At 47.8% G+C, this 22647-nt stretch overlaps 1 protein-coding gene across 2 annotated transcripts in view; it reads right to left on the minus strand.

Moving 5' to 3' along the window:
- Positions 1–22647, minus strand: part of LOC147609540 (uncharacterized) — a 61063-nt gene that overhangs the window by 6044 nt on the left and 32372 nt on the right. For both annotated transcript variants that reach the window (XM_086787410.1, XM_086787411.1), the window contains exons 6-10: positions 20896–21022; positions 20700–20764; positions 20231–20405; positions 19922–20119; positions 19756–19803 (exon numbers count right to left, since the gene is read on the minus strand). In XM_086787410.1, the coding sequence (XP_086643536.1) occupies positions 19756–19803; positions 19922–20119; positions 20231–20405; positions 20700–20764; positions 20896–21022 (613 nt within the window). The remainder of the gene's footprint in view (positions 1–19755; positions 19804–19921; positions 20120–20230; positions 20406–20699; positions 20765–20895; positions 21023–22647) is intronic.

Genomic DNA, 22647 nt, shown 5'->3' on the forward strand with positions numbered 1-22647 from the left:
GAACAGATCTGAAATCGGCTGTACCTGTCCGTACAGGTCAGTAAAACCCTACTGTACCTGTCCGTACAGGCTCTACAGCCACCTGTACCGTACAGGACAGCACTTGCACAGCAGCCGCCTGTTGTCTATTCCTGCCAGCGCAGACCGTACCAGCGCCGCCAGACCCTGCACCTGTCCGTACACCTGTACCAGCAGTACAGCTGTCGCCAAAATCTGCAGCGCAGACTGTACTTGTTTTCAGTTTCTGTCAGTGCCGCCTGTACCTGCAACAGCCGTACCCTGTACTTGCAGCAACTGACTGTACGGGCAGCCTCCACGTGGACTGTACAGACTGTCTGTACGGGCACTTCTGTACGGAAAACAGCAATCAGCACTCTTCTATGCAGTCGACCAGCTTCTCCTCTCTTCCACGCATGAAAACTTCCACGCTTCCCCAAAAACGAGAGAGAGAGAGAGAGAGAGAGAGAGAGAGAGAGAGAGAGAGATGAGAAACGTGTAACTCCAAAAGTGGAGTTCTCTCTCTCCAAAAATATCCAAAAATGTTAATGTTCTTGGTCCCCTTCACACCTGAGGATGTCCACACATCATTTCCTTTGTCCGGGCACCCCAAATATGAATCATTTAATATTTATTTTGCTCTGCAACCACCATGCCCACACTTGTGCTGTTCCATTTTCACAGGGTCATGACATACCCCCCTCTTGAAAAATGGCAAGCGTCCTCAATTGCATTCTGGTGATACAGCAAAATATTCAAAGTGAAATATACAATATGGCAAGATCAGCGTCTCAATCTCTCTAAGCCATGCATATGTAACATCATTCACTGCAAATCAATGGTGTAGTAGTAGTCCAAGTTGTATACCACTGTGAACCATACACAACCACAACATCCAATGTGACTAGTACACATATATCATAGAAGTCCCATAAACAGATGTACTGTCAGCCATCAGTACCTTCGGGTGAGACAAAAACTGCACCAAGTGACCTCTAGATGTCATCTGAGCCTGTCTGTATCAAGGGAGTGGAGGTGCTACCCCCCTCTTGAACATCAGGCAATGCTCCAGACACATGCTCTACTGAACCTGAATGAGCCAAAACAAGAGTCGGCTCCAACTCAAAGGCATCGAGATAAAGCTGCAAAACCTGAGGTGAATCTGTTAAGTCACCTTCCTCCATCCACTTCGCATCCATCGGTGAATAGTTCTTGAACTTCACAAGATAGCGACGGGAAACTTTACCTCGTACCTTTCTTTCCTTATGTGCCAGTATCTGCTCTCGAATAAGAACCTCATCAAGTTCCTCAGCTGAGCCTCATCTGATACATCCTCAGGCACATCCCCACGGAAAGGTCTAAGGAGACTCGCGTGAAATGCATTGTGAATCCTCCAGTGATAGGTAGCTTCAAGCGATAGGCCACCTCACCAATCTTTTCCAATACCTGAAAAGGCCCATATTAACGCATGCTCAACTTAGGGAATAAGCGCTCTTTACCCTTCATCTTCTTGAGTCTAGCCTTTTCAAATCGCAAAAGAACCCAATCACCCAATGCAAACTCTAAAGCACGTCTGTGACGGAATGCGGCTTTCTTTTGCTTCTGCTGAGTTTTCTGGATTGCCAACTTAACTCTCCGATAAGCTTCATCCATATTCTCCACATACTGATCAGCCTCAAAAATCTTATCCTTTGTGTGCAAAATGGGTGGTACCTTCTTCCCCCCTTCCACAATCCCAAAAGGCGCCTTGCCCGTCGAGGTATGGACAGTGTTGTTATATGCAAACTCTACCAAAGGAAGATACTTTTCCCATTGTTGCTTGTGCTCTGACACATAACACTTGAGAAGATCTAACACTGTAGAGTTAGCCTCTTCCGATTGACCATCTATTTGTGGATGAAATGAAGATGAAAACTTGAGAGTTGTACCCATGTTGTCAAACAACCCTCTCCAGAATAAACTCGTCATCCGTGGATCACGGTCACTAATGATAGACGTAGGCAAGCCATGATACTTGAAGATGTTCGCCATGAACAACTTCACCATATGATCAACTTTGATCGTCTTACGCACGGGAATGAAATGAGCCTGCTTACTGAACCTGCATATGATAGTCCAAATGCCATCATTGCCCGTTTGTGTCCGTGGAAGATCAAATATAAAATCCATGGCAATGCTCTCCCAAGGTCTATCTGGAATAGGTAAAGGCTGTAATAACCCTGGTGTCTTTTGACGGTCAAACTTTACCTTCTGACAAACAATGCATTGCCTAACAAAGGCATCAACATCTCTTCTCAAGGTTTGCCAATAAAAGAAAGTCTCCACTGCTTTTACCGTGGCGTCAATACCTCTATGACCTGCATACGGTGGAGCATGACTTTCAATCATAACCTTGAGTCGCAATGGCCTGGTAACACACAGTCTGCCATGCATTAACAAAAACCCATCCCTCAGAGTATAGTGCTCATGCCGCTGACCCTCAGACATCTGATCATACAACCTTTCAAAATCCTCATCATGGGCATACTGCTCTTTCATTTCATCAAGCTCATGATGATAAGCAAGTGAAACTGCAGAGACCTCTGGCTTGCGTGACAAAGCATTTGCCACAACATTCTTTTTGCCTTCCACATGCACAATCTGGAAGTGAAACATAGACAAAAAGTTTGCCCATCGCATATGCTTCTCTGAAAGCTTAGTTTGCGTGAGGAAATAACGCAAGGTCTGATGATCTGTCTACATAGTGAAATCAGCCCCAAGCAAGTAGTGTTTCCATGTAGAAAGAGCGTGAATTACAGCCAACATCTCTTTCTCATAAACCTGTAAATGCTTCTCGGCATCTTGCAATATTCTACTCTCATAGGCTATCACATGTTCCTCCTGCATGAGAACTGCTCCAATGCTACTTCCACATGCATCACACTGGACAACAAAAGCCTTTCGGAGGTCCGGTAATACCAATACTGGGTCCGAAGTAAGCTTTTCTTTAAGCTTTTTGAAGGCTGTAATTTCCTGATCAGCCCATCTAAACGGAGTTGCCTTCCTTGTTAAGGCATGAAGGGGGGAAGCAATTTCAGCAAAATACCGTATGTACCGCCTGTAATAGGAACACAATCCCAAAAAGCTGCGTACATCATGCATGGTTCTTAAATCTGGCCAATTAAGAATTGCTTCCACCTTCGATGGATCCATACGGACTCCATGCTTAGACACAATATGTCCCAAGAAGTGTATCTCTTGCAAGAAAAACTCACTCTTCTTGCCATTAATAACCAGCCTATGGTTCCGGAGTTCTGCAAACACAATGGCTAAATGCCTTCTATGCTTCTCCTCAGTTTGTGAATGCACAATCATATCATCAAAGAATGTGCCCACAAACACTCTATGAGGCCGGAAAATCCTGTCCATCATTCTATTAAATGTGGCAGGTGCATTTGTCAAACCAAAGGGCATAACCAAGAACTCATACAACCCAAAAGTGGTTCGGAATGCTGTCTTATGCACATCCTCGGGTCTAATACGTATCTGATGATACCCGCTTTTCAAGTCAATCCGACTAAAAACTGTGGAGCCCTGTAAGCGGTCCAAAATGTCATCGATCCTCGGAATGGGGAATCGATTCTTGATGGTATTCTTGTTCAGCGCCCTGTAGTCAATACACATGCGCCAAGAACCATCCTTCTTTTGCACTAAGAGTACAGGTGAGCAAAAGGGTGATAAGCTAGGCTGTATCAACCCTTTATTCAAGAGTTCCTGTACCTGACTCATAATTTCTTCTTGTTGGGCTGCACTAACACGATACGGCGGTCTATTTGGTGGAGTACGACCAGGAATTAGATCAATGGCATGATCTTCTGGCCTTTCAGGAGGAAGTTCCCCTGGCAATGACTCGGAAAAACAATCTTGGAACCCACATAAGAAATCAGTCCTGTCCTTATCTAACATAGACAAATTAGACATAGACTCATCATCCTTTGCATCCTTTACATAAATCAAGTACGCGGAAAGATGCTTTTTCATTACTGATGAAATTGCCGAAGCTGATACAATAGGAACATACTCCCCTTTAAGTTTTACATCCAAAACATGTTCTTTCCCTCTATGAGTCAAAGTGATCTTCCTATTGTATGTATCCACCACCGCATGTACTCTGTGGCACCGTGGCATACCCAACAAAACATCACATCCATCAAGTGGCATGATGAAAAACTCTTCGCTGTCCACATAACCCTGCAAATGAAGCCTGAACTTCCCAATAATAGGAGTGACGGGTTCAGCATACCCTGGACAAGCCATATTAGCCTCATGTAACGGCCCCATCTCCTCTGCGCGGATCCCCAATCGGCCAGCCAAATCTGGTGAAATAAAGTTGGCTCTAGCACATGTGTCAAAGAATATCAAGGCATTTTGATCTCTCACTTTGCCCTATGCCCTGCACAACTCAGACTCTTCACCACCTGGCTGTTCCCCCACAAGATCAGGAACTAACCCTGCAGAAGATTTTGGTTTCTTTGACTTGGGCTCTCCTTTATTGTCAGAGTCCTTTTGGGACTTTCTCTTGGGACAATTAAAAGACATATGTCCCTCTTCTGTACAGTAAAAACATTTCCGAGCGTCCCTCAAAGCCTGTCTCTCCTCAGGAGTTCTCTTGGGCATTGGCAACTTCTTATACCGCGTCTCAGTAGACCCTTTTGCATCACGCGAAGCATGCCCTAACTTTTCAGCTTTCTTGCTCGAGTTCTTACTGCCTTTAAATCCAGATGAGACTCCAATGAGTAACGCATTAGCTATCATAGCATTCTCTATCATCTGTGACATGTTTGTTACTTGAGTCTTTATGCACAAGTCACGCACTTCCTTGGGCAGCCCACAACAATACTTCTCTACCTACTCTGACAAAGGCACTGCACGGTAAGAAGTAACTGGGAGTAAAGCTTCCCAAAACTTCTTGTTATAATCTTCAAGATTTTCACATTTTGATGCATCCAACTTGTGCCATGCTTGGTGCTATGCCCTGCAAAAGAAGAGTAGACCACCACTACAATGCATTGCCTTTGAGAAAAGTCGCAGCTTTTCTCACCTTTGAGGACTCTGTGTAATTTCCACCAGAAAAAGCAACATCAAACTGCTGTAAAAAGGTAAGTGCCTTTAACTTATCTTTGGCCCCACTGAATGTATCAAATTTCACAGCAGCTCCCCCTTCCTTATAATCCTTCGCCTTACCCATAGGCGTTAGATTATCGTAAGGAAGTGGCTTCACAAGATTGCTACCCCCAGCATTCATGCCCATCATAGGGTCAACATTACCAATTCCCACACCTGGCATGCCATACATTCCAGCCATGTTTCCAAACATACCATTATGCATACCGGGCTGCATGCCCCCATACATATTTGCTTGCATTCCAGGTTGCATGCCCCCAAACATGTTTCCTTGCATTCCAGACTGCATACCACCATACATATTCCCCTGCATTCCAGGCTGAAAATTTTCTCCAAAAGTCCCTGGCATACCCATGCCTCCCTGAGGATAACCCCCGGTCATGGATTGGAACACAGAGCCACCACCAAAATAACCTGGATGCATAGTCTGCTGCGGAATAGATGGCTGCCCGAAGAAAGAACTCTGTGAGTTAGCACCAAAAGCATGTTGCATGTTCGGAAAGTGTCCAAAAGATGGATCCTGTGGGAAGGCACCACTATGACCCTGAGGAAGGTTCTTAGAACGCACCTTCTTCTTCTTCTTTTCGGCTCAGTACGGGATCTCATAAATTCAGCAAACTTCTCACTTTGTGTGAGCTTCATAAACACATCCATAACACCGGCCAAACGATTTTTAAACTAAGCATCATCTTCCTCTTTACTAGGCATATCTTCTAGCTGGGTTACATTCTCATATTGCTCATCATCTGCAGCCTGTTCTCCTGCAAGAATATCTTCAGATTCATTTCTTTCAGGAGAGGTCTCTTGCTCTTCCTCTTCATGATAAAAAATATTCGTCTTCTGTATCAGACATGTTGCTGAATTTTTTAGCGATGACTTTCCTCGAGTCAACCACGAGCTCACCCCCTTAAGAAAGTTGATGATGGGTCCCGGCAAACGGAACCTTGAAACCGGCCTCTAGTAGAAACCAAAGTGCGATAGACTAGCAGGCACCCTTCCACTTGTAGTCCAGATATAAAAACAAATTTAATTGGAGCTAGAGTGCCCCAAAACTGAAATGAGAACGACACCTGTTGGCCCCAAAGCTTGGCGCCCCTTTCGGTATTTCTTTATTCAAATTCAAAAAGATGTAAAGCTGAGTACAACAAAACCAGCCAGGAGAATACACCTGTATGTCCAATCTGGCAGCCCACAAGACCTCTTAGCACAAAGGATTCACACACACAGATCTGTGTCCCACAAAAGCAACACTGTGCTTCCCTCTGATCAGCCAAGACAATTCAACCAGGCAGCCTTGAGCACACATCTCGCATATCTCATGTACATGGTTCCACAACTTAGTTCACATATACATCCACTGTCCAATCTCTGTTTCCACCCTTTCAATCTACCATACCCCTCCTCTCACAAGGGGCCAGATAACACTACTCTGCAGCAGACATAAGCCAATGGAAAGAAAGCAAGATGGACAAGTTCAGAGCTTACCAAATCAGCACGTGGTTCTGCACCCGTGGGACAGTTCGTACCAGTCTGTACTTGACAACGACTGTCTGTACTCTTCCCCCTGCAACCACCTGACTGTTGCACCAAATAAACTCTGATAAAATCTCTCCCTGCAACTGGAGATACACTGCCTGCTACTGCTCAGAATTGAACAAATCTGAAATCGGCTGTACATGTTCGTACAGGTCAGTAAAACCCTACTGTACCTGTCCGTACAGCCTCTGCAGCCACCTGTACCGTACAGGACAGCACTTGCACAACAGCCGCCTGCTGTTTATTCCTGCCAACGTAGACTGTACCAGCGCCGCCAGACCCTCCACCTGTCCGTACACCTGTACCAGCAGTACAGCTGTCGCCAAAATCTGCAGCGCAGACTGTATCTATTTTCAGTTTCTGTCAGTGCCGCCTGTACCTGCAACAGCCGTACCCTGTACTTGCAACAACTAACTGTACGGGCAGCCTCCACGTGGACTGTACAAACTATCTGTACGGGCACTTCTGTACGGAAAATAGCAGTCAGCACTCTTCTATGCAGTCGACCAGCTTCTCCTCTCTTCCATGCATGAAAACTTCCACGCTTCCCCAAAAGCAAGAGAGAGAGAGAGAGAGAGAGATGAGAAATGTGTAACTCCAAAAGTGGAGTTCTCTCTCTCCAAAAATATCCTAGGGCCCCAACTTTAATATTTATTAAAGTTCCCTAGGGACCACTAAGGCCTAGGGGCCACCCCAAGGTTAGAACATTAAAAATGTTAATGTTCTTGGTCCCCCTTCACACCTGAGGATGTCCACACATCATTTCCTTTGTCCGGGCACCCCAAACATGAATCATTTAATATTTATTTTGCTCTGCAACCACCATGCCCACACTTGTGCTGTTCCATTTTCATAGGGTCATGACAGTGTCTCTTTAGGGAGGGGTTTGGGCCCCTATCACAAGTGATGCATTACTTAGATGCCCAGTTTACTATGACATACACAGCCGCTACCACTGTCTCTTTAGGGACGGGTTCGGGCCGACGCATTACATAGATTAGAGAGTTGAGGCACCAAAGAGAAAGACTATTAAGGCACCAGCCTGAGATGCAGGATATTGCACAGACATCGGATAGACATACAGCTATTCTATCCTTTTGTATGAATGTTTTAGTTTCTTTTAGTCTTTTCCATGGCTCAGTATCACATGGGATCCTCTTACTACTTTTGGTCTCATAGACCACATGTCACATGCTGTGTGTATTGTGATTGGCCTGCAATTGGCCAGCTCGGGTGGCAGAGCCGAGGAAATCACACAGGAGGAGAGAATATGCAGAGTACGCACCACAGGAGCGGTAAGAGGATGAGGCCCATTATATGTTTAGCTATTGGCAGAGAGAGAGGGGGGGGGGGGCAAGCAGGCTCTATGATACCATGTTGGAAATTGAGTGGGGAGCCAAGTCCCAAGAGGTCACTCATCCTAGTTGTGTTCATGCCAATGCGCACTTAACTCGAAGTTTCCATAAATTGATCTAGCCATCCAGACCACAAAACCTTAAGGTGATGGATGACCTCCGATCTAGCCATTTTGTGGAAATCTCCTCCCGCCTTGCCCCCCCCCTCTCTCCACAGTTGCATAGAAACGCGTTTCATACAGGTTCGAAACATTTCGTCCTATATGAAACGCGTTTTTTTCATCATCCCATTTTTTTTTATTTTTATTTTTTTGTACAATGTAGAGACGGATTGCATTGAGAGTTCTCTTCCAGGATTGCAGTTTAGGGCCTTGTGAGAGAAACTGGAGTACATGGGCTCTTTTTCACACGAAAAAGAGAAATAGACTCTCCTCAGCACAATTGGAGAGGCTTGTCTTTTGTCATTGCAATCTCTGATTGCTAGAACAAAAGGGTCATCCCATTGAGCCTCGCCAAGTGAATCCAGATAAGATTGATATCATGAAGTGCAAGGAGATTCTCGACATTCCTCAGGAGGAGAGAGACATCTATTCTATGCTCTATGAGGAGATCATGGCTCCGGCTCGCACTACACGATCTTCTCGAGAGGCTAGTACTAGTGGTGCACCTGCACCTCTAGAGGATGAGGCATTTGAGGACTCGGCTACCGGCAGTGACCTTGAGAGTGAGGCTGCAAAGGCAGAAGATGCAGATGAGGATGAGCATGAGGATGCAGATGAGGATGCAGATAGTAGCTAGCAGCTGCTGCCAGTATCATTTTATTTGGACATGTTATTTAGTTTGAACTTTGGACATGCTATTTATTTTGATCTTGGATTTTGAGTCATGACTCATCACCCACGTGGTGATCCTTTTGATTTCTGTTTAGTCATCAGTGATCACCCACGTGATTTGTGATATCATCATATCTTACATGTATTTTGTTTTTATTGAAATGAATTCAATGTGGTCTCTTATAAGTTATGTCAACAGCTTTTTCTTTTCCATATTTCAAGTAAAAAATATACATGTTTTTTCTATTTTGTATGAAACCTTTTTGTACCCGTTTCTTACCTTTTATGAAACGTTTCAAAACGTATGAAACCCGTTTCATACCTGCCGTTTCTGAAACGCCTGGCAACTATGCCTCTCTCTCTCTCACGCTACCCCCTCCAGCGCCACTCTCTCTGCCTGCGCCCTCTCTCCTCCCTACGCTCCACCCCTACCTCCGCTCCCCCTCTTTCGCTCGCTCTAGCTCGCCGTACCCCCCCCCCCAACCTTGCCCCTCCCTCGCTTCCCTCCTCCTCTCCCCCGCGGCCTCTCCAGTCCCTCCCCCCTTTCTCCCTTGGGCTCCAACTCTCCAATCTGGTTCGCTCGTCCCCTCCGTTTTCATCCGGCAATTTCTCTAGTTCTTGGGCATTTTATCCTTCCGCAAGCTTCGGCCTATTTTGGTCTTCACCCCTCAAGAGGACTACATGGCAACCGCTCCGTCATCCCCAACCGAGGCCGCCGTCCCTTGCCTATCCTTCTCAGAAGTGGACCTCTAGCTCCTCACTTCAACAGTTGCATCCCTAGATGCCTCCACTCTGGTGTGCAAGATTGTTGGTAGCCGCTCAGCAGGCAAACAACTTAAGGATCTTCCACAGGCTAGCCTCCTTGGAGTGCCTGTAAAGGTCACCGATATTCATCCTTTGGGGCACGACTACTACCAAGTTGAGTTTGACTCACCAACGTGTCAGATAGAGTCATGCAGGTGAGCCCCATCGCACTGCGTAGTACGGCCCAAGCCTTCTTTGCAAGGTGGTAGACCCCGCATCCGACCCACTGGCTGGTGTTTCAGGCTTTCCCGTGACAGTCTGCTTCCCATGCCTTAGGAAGGAATACCTTCCTCTTCTCCCGGTGATTGGTGGAGCCATTGGAAGAGTGATAGAATCCCCCCTATTGCCCCTTTGACCCTCGTACGGGCGGCCAAGATTCCATCCCTTCGAATCTGTATTGCCTCACCGAACACGGTGCCTCACGTCATATCCCTTCCTTGCCTCCCGGTAGACCCCATCCTGCAGAGAGTAGAGTACTCAGGCCTCCCAGGCCAATGCTTCAAATGGGACATCTCGCCAGAGCTTGTCCTCATCGCCAGTCCAGGAGACCACCCCCCCCCCCAACTCAGATCATCCTCACGGGGCCAGGAGAGATGCAAGCCCTCAGGCACCAAAGCACTAGAACCCGACCGCGAACGACTATGCTATCGGAGAGTGGCAAACCGTTGGCCCGCGCCAAGACTGCAGGCCAACTTCCAAAGCTGATCGGCATCACCGTGCGTGCTAGGCTGGCAAAGTACAGGAGGATTCGGTTGTGTCAGAGAACCGTTTCAAGCATTTATCGCAACAACACCCCATCCCCCCACCCCCCGCCCCCTACCGGGGTGACTTTGAGGGTCCCACCTCCGGCCCCTCAGGTCTCAAGGCCGTAGCCCCACTAAGCCCCCAGCAAGCCCCTCCTCACACTCTCCCTCTCCGGTGGATCACTCCCAATCGCTTCCATCTCCCTCTTCCCAGACTCCCCATGCCCCTCCACCTCCTCCCACCCCCCCCCCCGTCATCCTCAACCCTCACCTCCGACTCTTTCCACAGCAGCCCCCCGTCCATTGCTTTTGAGCCCCCACTCCCCCCTCCCTCCGCCTCTCCTAAGCATTCCCGCCACCCTCCGAAAGCACCTGATCAGGAGTGGAGGCAATTGGCGAGTTCTGCCCGTCAATTGATTCATCATTTCTCGAAGCCAGTAGAGATGACCATCGCCACTACCCAATGAGGGCTCTCCCCCTAGAGTCGCCAGGTGGCCCCCCCAGGATCTTGGGGCTGCCAGTGGATTACAGTTTCTTCCGATGTTTCCCTGTCGAAGAAACTAATCCCATTCAGATTTGTGTGGTGTTCCATCATTCTAGGCCATCCACACCAGAGAGTGGCGCAATGATCTTCTCCTTTCCCTTGAGTGCAACTCCAGGGACGGAGTGGGATTCGGAGTCGGTGGCTGCTGCCATCCAGGTGTAGGCAGTAGAGCCTTCACACCATCTTCATGATCTGCGCATCACCGACGTGCTCACCCATCTCTAGCCCCTGGCTCGGATGGGAGGCTCAGGCCATAGAGATCAGGACAGGGAGGTGGTGTCCTCTAGCCTGGAGGTGCTACTCTTTGTGTTCCTTCATATCTCAGTTGTAGTACCCTTTTCCCCCTCTTATAGATAACTTCATTGTGACCGATGGAGTTCAGAGTATGCCTACTCTCGAGCTCGGAAAGAGTGGCGACACATGGAGGACAGGATCCACGCCCACCTCGCGCGCCTTTGTCCCAGGATTTGACTGTAACTACTCCCCATCAAAACCCACTCTTCGAGTTTAGGGCAGTTCCGATGTTCCACCTCCCACAGAGATTGATATGTGGATTGCATCATGGAACATCCAGGGTTTGGGGGGGACTAAGTGCTTTTAGAGGCGAGGCGTCCTTAGAGGAGAGCTCCATAGAGCAACAGTTCAAGGACCCATCAACATTCTTTTCCTCCAGGAGCACCATCTTTCCGAGGGGCGTACCCGTTGCTGCTGGAAGATTTTACCAAGCAGGAGCGCACTTTTTGGTCTCCCTCTTTTGGCCCCTCCGGGACACAAGGGAGAGTTTGTATTTCTATTAGTGAGCAGCTCTTGCCGGCAGTGGCTGGCTCATGTGTCATAGTCACTAGGCGAGCTAAGTGGGTTACCATCAGGATTGGAGAGGACTGTGTGGGCTTCCTCAATGTTTATGCCCCGAACGTTGCAGCAGCAGGTAGAGCCACGTTCTGGAGTACAGTCTGTCAATCCCTCCCCGAGGCTGACTTTTGGTGCATGGGTGGAGACTTCACCATGATCGAGTCAGCAAAGGACAGACTCAGAGGAGGCACCGCTACAGTCTCAGGTTCATAGTACTCTGCTTGGGAGGAGTTGATCCTGGCACTTAGGGGACAGGACCCTTGGCACTTGCTAGAGTTTGGGCACAACCTCGGGAGTCTGTGCTCCTCGTGGTCTGACAGGAGGAGCACCGGCCCCAATCTCTCTCGACTTGATAATTTCTATGTAGATGAGTGGGGCTTGCGGTTGTGGGGGCATGATTGGTATCATGGTGGGCACTACTTTCTATGATCATGCTCTCGTTATTCTGTCCTTGGAGGACCCCTGGAGGCAAGACAACTAGAATTCCGGACAGCCTCATATGGGACTTTGAGATCTGCAGTAGGATAGAGCAAATATGGGAGGGACTGGATTTTATCTCAAGTTCTGCCGCATGCACCTTCGATGCGGGCCTCGACGAGATCAGCAGTTCTTTTGCAGCAAGAGGTAGCACAGAGCCGATTGGCGGGATTCCGTGAGCAAGAGAGGAGTATTCCGCGGGGTCTTGCTTCTCTCCCACTGTCTCCAGGAGAGTTCCCCCGATAGCCCGTGGATTGAGAGTCATCTTGCTACCGCCTGTACAGAGATCAGATCCATAGAGGAGAGGAGGGTGGAGTACAGATACCATGCCAAAGCTTCCTTCTGGACCTAGGCTGGAGATATGGTCACTGGGGATTTCATTGAGATTGCAAGCCCTCACAAGCAGAGAGATGGTATTGGCAAGTTGCGAGGCTAGGATGGAGCTATCATTTTTGATCCCTCCTCCATCCTCCCCCCCCCCCCCCCCCCCCCCCGCCCCCCCTCCCATGTGAGGGCCATTGCCACATAATTTTTTAGATCCATCCTCACAGTTGGTGGATGCACGAGAGAGGGTCTGGCGGCACACGAGGGAGGTGGTTCCCCCCGCTCTCCGGAGCTCCTTATTGACTCCCTTCACAACAAAGGAGCTAGCGGGGGCCCTGACAGCCCTTCCTAGAGGCAAATGCTCGGGGGCAGACGAGCTTCCACTTTCCTTCTTTCTTCGCCACTGGGATCTCATGGAAAGCGACCTTTGAGCAACCTTCAATGAGATTATCACTAGAGGCGCCATGCCAGAGAGGCTCTCCGAGGGTCTGATTCACTTGACTCCTAAGGAGGGTAGTGACAAATTCGAGATTCGGCAGTGGAGACCCATCACCCTCCTTGGGACCACCTACAAGATATTGGCCAAGGCCATCAGCCAAAGACTTCAGCCTTTCCTCCCCGACCTTATCTACGACACTCAGGTAGGTTTTGTTCAGGATCGGAGCATTTTGGACAGCATCTCCACTTTCTGGGAGGCGACAACTTCGGCCAGGATCTCATTGTGCTCCTTCTGGATTTTGAGAAAGCTTATGATAGAGTTGACTGGGGGCTTTCTGGAGGGCATGATGTACCGAATGGGGTTCCCAGTGGAGTGGATACACGGTGTTTGAGGCCTCTACTCAACCTCTCATAGTCAGGTTCTCATTCAAGACGCCCAAGGTGACAGATTTCACCTTTCTCGCTCGGTCCGGCAAGGCTGTCCACTGGCACCATACCTCTTTCTATTTATCGCCAAGGCTATAAGCAATTTTCTCTCAACTTAGGAGACAGGGCTCCAGGGATTGTGTCTCCCCATCCGTACTCAGGAGGAGCTGCTTGACTCACAATTTGCAAATGACACAGCAGCATACTTATCCGGAGATGTGGGGAATCTCTAGAGATTCGCAGGGGCGATAGAGATCTTTTGTCATGCATCAGGAGCGCATATCAACTAGCACAAGTCGTGTGGTTTTTGGGTAGGCTCTACACCTACCCCGACTTGGCATCCAGTTGAGGCTTTCTAGCAGATCTCGAGGGGCACTCTAGTCCACTATCTTGGATGCCAGGTGGGCATCGATATCTCCCCGAAGCAATAGCTAGCCCCTCTTCTTCTGAGCATTCAAAAGAAGCTTGTGTCCTCAAGGCTTTCCTTAGCCGGCCGAGTGGTGGTGGCTAACAAGGTCCTTGCTAGCATGTGCCGAGCCTGCATTGGTCAGGTACAGCGGTTGATCCGCAACTTTTTGTGGGCTGACAGCGATGGGAGGCTTGCCCGGGCCAAGGTAACCTAGAGAGTGATCATTCAGCCCGCGAGACACAGAGCGGGCCTAGGCATCATTGAACCCACCATTCAAAGTCGTGCCCTGCTAGGCAAGTTGATTGTTAGAGGACTTCTCCCAGGTGGTGAGGACTTCCTGTTGGCCAAGATTTCAACCCATACTCTAAGCTTGGGGGGCCCTTGGCCACAAAGCACCACATGTATCTTCACAGAGATGCGGGCCCACGGTTTTAGCCCACCCTTTGAGGACAGATTTGCCACCAACCTACTCCAAGCTTGGGATCACCTCGGGGCGGCCCTTCAGCAGTCAGTTCGACAGCCTCGGAGGAGTGTCTTCACCAGCCCCTGATATGGAACCCCCTAATACGTTTAGCCAGTGGCCACGTGCTATCGGCCTTATCTTGGGGTGCATTGAGCACAGGACCTGCCAGATCCATTGGAGATTGGCTTGCATTCAGACAACTTTCCCCTAAGGCTCAGGAGAGAGGCTTGGCTACAATCCGAGGTAGAAATAGACTTAGTTTCGACATCGACTCTGCTATTCCTCAGGAGTGGTTGACCCCTATAACCGACCCCCCCCCCTCCCCCCCCGCGCAGCGGCTAGGCGTGTTTACTAGGCATGTTATTCTCTTAGCAGTTCATGGAATGGATGAGAGCTGTGCTTTGCTCACTTTTTTGATTGGACCCCATGGCAGATTAGAGAGATCAAAGCCCCCTTTGGATGACTTCAGTGGATGCACCTTACAGAGGGTGAGGGTGATGGGATTTCAAGCACATAAGTGGCACATTGAACCCCCCTCCGCCCAAGGTGGCCAGGGAGAGACTAGCGTTTACAAAGTTGGGAAAGCCGGCCCCTCACATACCTCCGATGGGACCCAGGGGAGTGAACTTGGCGTGATCTTACTGACAGGGAGGAGACTCTAGGTGCCCCATTCTTCGCATGCACCGCATGGCTAGGCTGCAGGATCTAGATGCCTGAGGTCGAGGGAACCCCATGCAATGGCAGTCATAGGGCCTCTCACAATGGTTTCTCTCATATTTGCTCTAGGACAATTTTCGGCCTCGAAAGATCACCCTCTTTCTTTTGCTGCTGGCACACAGGAGTTAACAGGGGGCACATGGTTGGCCATTGGTGATCAACCAGCAGCTTGTCTGAGGTGCGGCCACCTCAAGAGTCTCAGCGACATTGTCTTTGGGATTGCCTGAAGACTCAGCAGGTTTGGTAGCGGATTCTCCGCGCTTTCACGATGGTGGACAAGACCTCGACTTGTATCATTTCATGGGGCACTGTCACTCGGGCCACTGAGGCTGAGTTTGTCATGGCTTATGAGGTGGAAGGTGGAGGGCCAGCCCTTCAAGTCTCTCACCTTCGCAATTTGGCAGTAACAGTCCCAGCCCTGTCTACTGATCATTGGACTCTGGGTTTGTGCCAGAGATGGGAGATTTGTAGGAGCATTGCAGCCTAGCACGTTTGGAGAGCTAGATGCAGCAAAGCGATCGAAGGCACCCACACTCCACCTACGGCGTCCATCAAGAGCATTTGACTTGACATCATTCGTACCCTCCGCAACCAGTGGGAGAAGTTGCAAGGTGGCTCTGACCGCATGCGGAAGCGGGTGGGAAGCCTTCTTGAGGCTCTGGCGGCCTGTCCCTTTTCTCACAAATAGAGGTGGTGAGCCCACTTTGGCACTGCAGACCACCTATGTGGTTATTCCCTCCCCCTCCCCCTGTATGAGAAAGCCTTCTCCTCATAAAATGGCCAGTCGTCGGAGGACTGAATCTTTCTCCACCCCTTGATTCTTTGATCCTCTCCTCGTACATGGAGGTGAGCCCTTCGTAGTTGTATTTAGTCCTTTGTGGCTTTTTTTTGTTAACTAATAGAAGGATCTTTTTCTCGGAAACAAAAAAAAAAAAGAAAAAGAAAAAGTGGACAAGTTGGCACCAGGGGGGGGGCCGCAGGGGGTTAGCACTAGGAGATTTCCACAAAATGGATAGACCGGAGGTCCTCCATCACCTTAAGGTTTTGGGGTCTAGATGGCATACCCTGGTGATATGGACGCAAGGACCTACCCCATGTGCGGTTTTACTAGCCCTTGATGAAGCGAATGCTTTAGCCTTCAATGTGGCAGATGACCAAGACAGTGTGGTAATGTGTTGATTGGTGGGGATTATACTAGCTACAAAAGTCTTGAAGCAGTTTTGAGCAACTCTTCTCCATGACGTCCATGATGTCATCACTAGCGATCATCGGGGTGTGAACTCAACGTTGGAGAAGATAGAGAGGCAATTCTTTTGGGCCAGAATGAGGCAGGGCGTGTTCACTTATGTGCACATTGTCTGATTTGTCGAAAAATGAAAGCACCACCTGGGAGGAAAGCCGGTTTGTTACAACCATTGCCAATTCTCGGAGGACCTTTCCGGAGGACCTTTCCAAGATAGATCTATGGATTTTATGACGAATTTGCCTGCCATTCTGGGTAAGCGTAACACGCAATGTTTGACATTTGTTGATTGTTTGAGCAAATTTGTTATGCTTATTCCTTGCAAGGCTAATGTTACTACCGAAGCAAAACTGTTTATCCAGCATTGGTACCAAATTGGTTACCTAGGACCATTGTATCAAATCGCAATGCCAACATCAGATCCATATGTCAAATGCCATGCATATTGTGATTGGTCAGCTCAGGGTGTCTTCTTTTTGGCCACATGAGATTGTGCTAGTAGAGTTTGCAACTGCTCCTTTGGTCATAGATGCCCCTTTTCAGACCATTACTTATATTCATCATGTATACACACTTGAAAGTGAGCTTCTTTCGAGATTGGCCCAATCGTCAATGCAATTACATCGGGATGAACGTGACAAATTGTGGTACTCTTAAGCGGTTGATTGGTTCGATGCACACGGCCTCCGGATGGACCACCTCTCCCCTTTTCAATATAGTCTAGACTCTCCATTCTTGGACCTCTCACGACAGGAGATCAATCGAATCATCCGGTTGGATCTATTGCAGCTTTACACATATCAAACAAGAGTGTCTCCTTACTCCGAGCTTGGCACGGAAACAAAGTCTTACAAGGACCACTTCTTGAAAGTCTGAGTTTCATTGTGATCTCGAGATACATTTAGATCCATATGCCAAATGCCTTGCATGTTGTCATTGACCAGCTCAAGGTGCCTTCTTTTTGGCCACATAAGAGTGTGCTAACAGAGTTTGTGTTACATCCCGACAAGCCTGGGGTTAGGGCTAGGGACGTGTACTGACCCAAGATTAGGGTTAGGGCTTAGCTTGGGTGAGGGGACCTGGAGGGTTCACACGGGGGCTAAGGGCACTAGCAAAAAGAGGTCTAGATTGGCTAAGAGCTTATAATTAATAGCCTAGGGCTAATAATGACTAAAAGCTTATAAATAAAGTAGGAAAGCTAATAAATAAAGCAAGTGCCAATAATATAAGTAACCTTGGGGTCACTGATTAGACACAAGAGGTCAAGTAGTCACATGGTGGCCTCAAGCTACCAAGGAAGCGTGTAGAATCTCGTGGCCATGGAGCTGCAAGGTGGGTGGTTCGGCCTGGTGGTATGGGACGCTAGGTTGGGGCCATTGGTACCAAGCAGGCTCGCAACAATTAGACCTCAGGCTCCGGGGTGGTTTGAGGCACTGAACCTACGGTTGGGTGGTGAGTCGCTAGCCACGATCTATCACAGTCATGCGATGCGACGAGTCTATGAAACCTTGTTAGGGTTTCGGTTCTAGGCCAAATGATCCTTCGGCATGATCTGTGGAGATCTTACAATTTGGAGCGCTCCTTTGGTCATAGATGCCACTTTTCAAACCGTTACTTGTATTCATCATGTATACAGGCTTGACAATGAGCTTCTCTCGAGATATGCCCTTGGGTCCTCAATGCAATTACATCGGGATGGACGTGTCAAATAGTGGTTGATTGGTTTGATGGGCACGGCCTCCAGATGGCTTGCCTTCCTCCCTTCCAATACAGCCCAATTTTGGATCTCTCGTGGCAAGAGATCAACCGTCTCCTTCGGCTGGACTTGCTAGAGCTCCACACAAGCCAGTGGACATGATTGTCCCCAACAGTGCTCACCATAAAACCTCAGTTTTATAGAGAGCGATTTTTGAGACTTATAGCAGGTTCATTGAGGGCCCATAATACTTACAGATGCACATGTCACATGCGGATAGCAATTGACCAGCTGAGGGTATTTTCTCATCCTCTTAGGGTTGAGCTTGGAAGGGCATCCCACGAGATGCACGTATATGCAGAGTATGCAACATTGGTGAGATGGAGAACGAGGAGCACCATTTGTTCAGATGCCCACCCTATTATGAGATCCAATGACGATTTCATTGTCTCTTCCCGAACAGATTCAGCTTTCTAATTGTAATGTTTGGCATTTTTTGAAGTAAATTTTAATATTTACTAAATAAATAGGGCTAAATCTGGGGCAGCAGATGGAATCGCTGAACCGGGAGCGATGATTCCATGAAAGAGTGCACAGAGCGGAAGCAATAGAGCACTAGAGTGTGCTGAACAGAGAGTGCGAGAGAGAGAGAGAGAGAGAGATGGAGCAACTATGCTGAATATACCGAAGCAATACAGTCCCAAGTAAGAGACACAAGCAGTCTCATAAGTGAGGGAGCAAAAGATATACAAGACAAGATAAAAAAGTCAGAGGCCAGCCCACCTATTTATAGGTGGGGAGAGCTGGCCGACTAGAGCTACATATGCTGGCCGACTGGACATCAGTAGTTGGCCGATTGGGAAAAAACCATAGAGGCTGGGAAAAATCCCATAAAAATATGTAAAATAGGGGTGGCCAACCCACAATCAAGGGCCATGCAAAAGAAACCAAAAGGACACCAGAAATGGGCCAGTCAGAAGTTAGCCGGTCAGAGAACTATATACGCCAGAATGCTAAATCCCATCGCAGATTTTCCCACACTCAAAACCATGATTGCAATACCACGTCCGTAACAACCACAGAGACTACTCTCCCACGAAGAAGAGGTACTTCCTTTCATTAATGGCAAAAAATAGACCTAAAGATCTACATGTGAGTCTTGTGGGATGGTCCTGGCAATCAGGTGAGTCCAAGTCGTGCTGGTGCTGGTGCTGGTGCTGGTGCTGGTACTGATGGTTCAACTATTGATTAGCATCCCAATTTATCAGTTGCTTGGTATAGATGTCTTGTGGATTATCATGTGCTTGGTGTAGATGTCTTGTGGCATCAATTTTGGCATCTCAAGCGCATGCTTTCAAAAGTCAAGCGTCCAGCACCTGGACAGTCTACTGAAATCACAAAGCAATTTTGAAGCACATAAAGGGTCGCCAATGCTACCATCAGCATAAGTGTGATGAAACAAAAAACCAGCACCAAAATTAATGCAACGTTGAGACTACATTGTTCAAGAGCTCCTAACGGTTAGGGAAGGCTTGTGCATGGATGAAACTTGGACTCCAAAATACATGAGTTACTTCTTTACAACCCATGTTACACAAGCATGAAGCATCTGACTAAAACAAGGATATGTAGGAAAACAAGGAACCAAGGTTTACCATGCTTTTGACAACCCAGTTGGGAGAGATCTGACGGGCTTTCAAACATGTGAAAGACATAAAAAGCTCAATTGTCTTACCTCCTTGTTGACAAGCCTCAAAAACTCTGCACGCTCCTTGCTGACCGACTGATAACAACAGCAGGAAACCAGCACTGGTTAATATAAATAAACATGTAAATCAATTGTAAGGTCACAACAAAAGCAACATAAAATGTATGCTGGATGGCCTCTCAAAAAGACTTACTGAAGCAGATGCTAACACTGCTAATGCACTGCTAAGCTTGCAAAGCTCTTCCTGCTTTTCAAGAGATTTCTTCTGAGCTAGTTCTTGAGCGTCTCGTGCTGTGGCTATTTTCATATCTTGCAATGCCAGGTCTGTTTCACTTGCTTCTACGTCTTCCTTCAGCCTTTGATGATGCCCATCCTCCTCCTTTGCTTCTTCCTATGAAGACAACCACATACCTCAGATTACAGACAAGCATGCAAAAGCAGCTTTCATATAACAGCATGTACATTCAGAAAACTATTCCCAATCACTGCCTAATCAACAGACCTTGATCAGTTCCTCCTGCATTTGTATATACTCCAATTTGCGCAAGCGTTCTGCTAAAGCATCTTCACTAGGAAGCACAGAGAAGCCAACTGACTCTACAACCTCGTCTGGGAGAGATGAGAGAGTCGCTTGGACGGCTTCTTCGGGTTTCAGCTTTCCAGAGACCATAAACGCTCTAAATGCAGTTCCACAATACATACGTCAGAAAATATATACAAAACCTTGTACAAAAGATCATCATAAAACCCAAAAAAAACCGCTGGTAATCTCTTCTTAGGATTCAGTAACAAGTTGAGCAAAGCTGGCATTACTCAAACATGACATGCAAAGTTAAACTGCATAATGCATGATATGCAAGCCTGCTTCGTGACACCAGTGGATTCCCCCTCCCTCTCCCAGCAACCAAAAAAGGCTCATTGTTAATAATTTAGCATAAAAAGAAAATAAAGGCTCAGGCATAAAGACAAACCTTGAAAGAATGAGCAGTGAAGATGGAATAGAATGATTCAGCGAAAGATCAAGCCAGTCCTTCAACTGCAACCACCATTGATAGTTGATTTATACACTAGCAGCATCTATGGGCCACCCTTTCCTAACTAGCTGAAATTAAATATGTAATCAGAACGTAAGTCACTAAGCCTTTGTGCATGGGAAGCAATAATTACCTGCTGACGCATTTGTTCTACAGAAAGAAGACCCAGCATTCCTCGTTCCCTGCAAGCAGCCCTCAGCTCTGCTTCTGAAAGTGATTCAATGCCTTCTTCCTGAATCATTCTGTCATCAGTCTTAATCCTGCGCAAAACACACAGTCCAATTAGAGTCAGCCTTTGCCTTTAATGTGGTCATATGTCAAAAGAATATATATCACCTTGCTTGAATGCGGCATCTACGGAAGTTTGAATCGTGATCAACACTAAGCACATGAGAGATTAATGCTAATCTACCTTGCAAGACACAATACAGAAGGAGAGAAAGATCTAAACTACTGTGTATTGCTCAAAAGATGATATATACAAAGACAGTCACAGATCTTACAAAGATGTTCACAGATCTACACTTAGATCCGAGACGTACATGATGTGGAAACCTAGGTACATGCACCAAAAGGTCTCTTGCTGTCCTCCACTTGTGTATGCTATAATGAACATGAGCCCACGCCTTCTCTAGTGATCCAGATGCCTTGGCTGCCACTGCCATTGATCTTGCTCATGCGACCTCTGTCTCTAAATGCCCAAGAATGACCCTTGCCTTGCCTATATATAGGAATCTGATGGCAAGTCGTATGCTGGTTGGCCATAAGTTTTCAAACCCAAAAATATCATCAAGAAGGTCCCTAAACATGTTCATCTTGTACCCTAATCCTTAAACATGTTCATATGGTACCCAACTTGTGTCCCATCCGATCTGTTGCAGCATTGCAACTTGGCACATCTGGCGAGCTACATGCAGCGAAGCCATCCAAGGCACCCACACTCCGCTTGAGTCCATCAGGAGCATTTGGCTTGATATCACTCAGACCCTCCGCAGCCAGTTGGGGAAGTTGCACGGAGACTTTGACCGCATGCGGAAGTGGCGGGAAGCCTTCCTGAGGCTCGAGCCCTTTTCTCACAGATAGAGGTGGTGAGCCCACTTGGCACTACAGACCACCTGTGTGGTTATTCCCTCCCCCTCCCCCTGTATGAGATAGCTTTCTTCTCATAGAGCGGCCAGCCAGAGGAGAAGAACATCTTTCTGCACCCCTTGATTTCTTGATCCTCACCCCACACATGGAGGTGAGTTTGTATCTAGCCCTTCGTGGTTGTATTTAGCCCTTCGTGGATGTTCTCCGCTAACTAATAGAAGGATCTTTTTCTCGGAACCCCGCACATGGAGGTGAGTTTGTATCTAGCCCTTCGTGGTTGTATTTAGCCCTTCGTGGATGTTCTCCATTAACTAATAGAAGGATCTTTTTCTCGGAAAAAAAAAACTTGTGTCCCACCCGCAAAGTGGTGATCCTGGAGAATGTGCCACAAGCTGGAGATCCCCACCCCCCCCCCCCCCCGACCGCCATCCCCCCTCCTTCGTGCAGCCTCTCTCTCTCTCTCTTTTCTTTTCCAGACAGTGTATCAGATGTCACATGGTTGTAACTTTGGTCTCATAGGTCACTTTGGCCTTTTGAAGACGTTAATATAACATTTCATTTCTCTCTCTCTCTCTCTCTCTCTCTCTCTCTCTCTCTCTCTCTCTCTCTCTCTCTCTCTCCCCCGCTTCGCCTCCCTTTCCACACCCCCCCGGGACCGCCATCCCCCCTCCTTCGTGCAGCCTCTCTCTCTCTCTCTTTTCTTTTCTTTTCCAGACAGTGTATCAGATGTCACATGGTTGTAACTTTGGTCTCATAGGTCACTTTGGCCTTTTGAAGACGTTAATATAACATTTCA

This window comes from Cibotium barometz, chromosome 51 (assembly GCF_041138505.1).
Source record: "Cibotium barometz isolate CiBa-2024 chromosome 51, ASM4113850v1, whole genome shotgun sequence".
Taxonomy (NCBI): domain Eukaryota; kingdom Viridiplantae; phylum Streptophyta; class Polypodiopsida; order Cyatheales; family Cibotiaceae; genus Cibotium; species Cibotium barometz.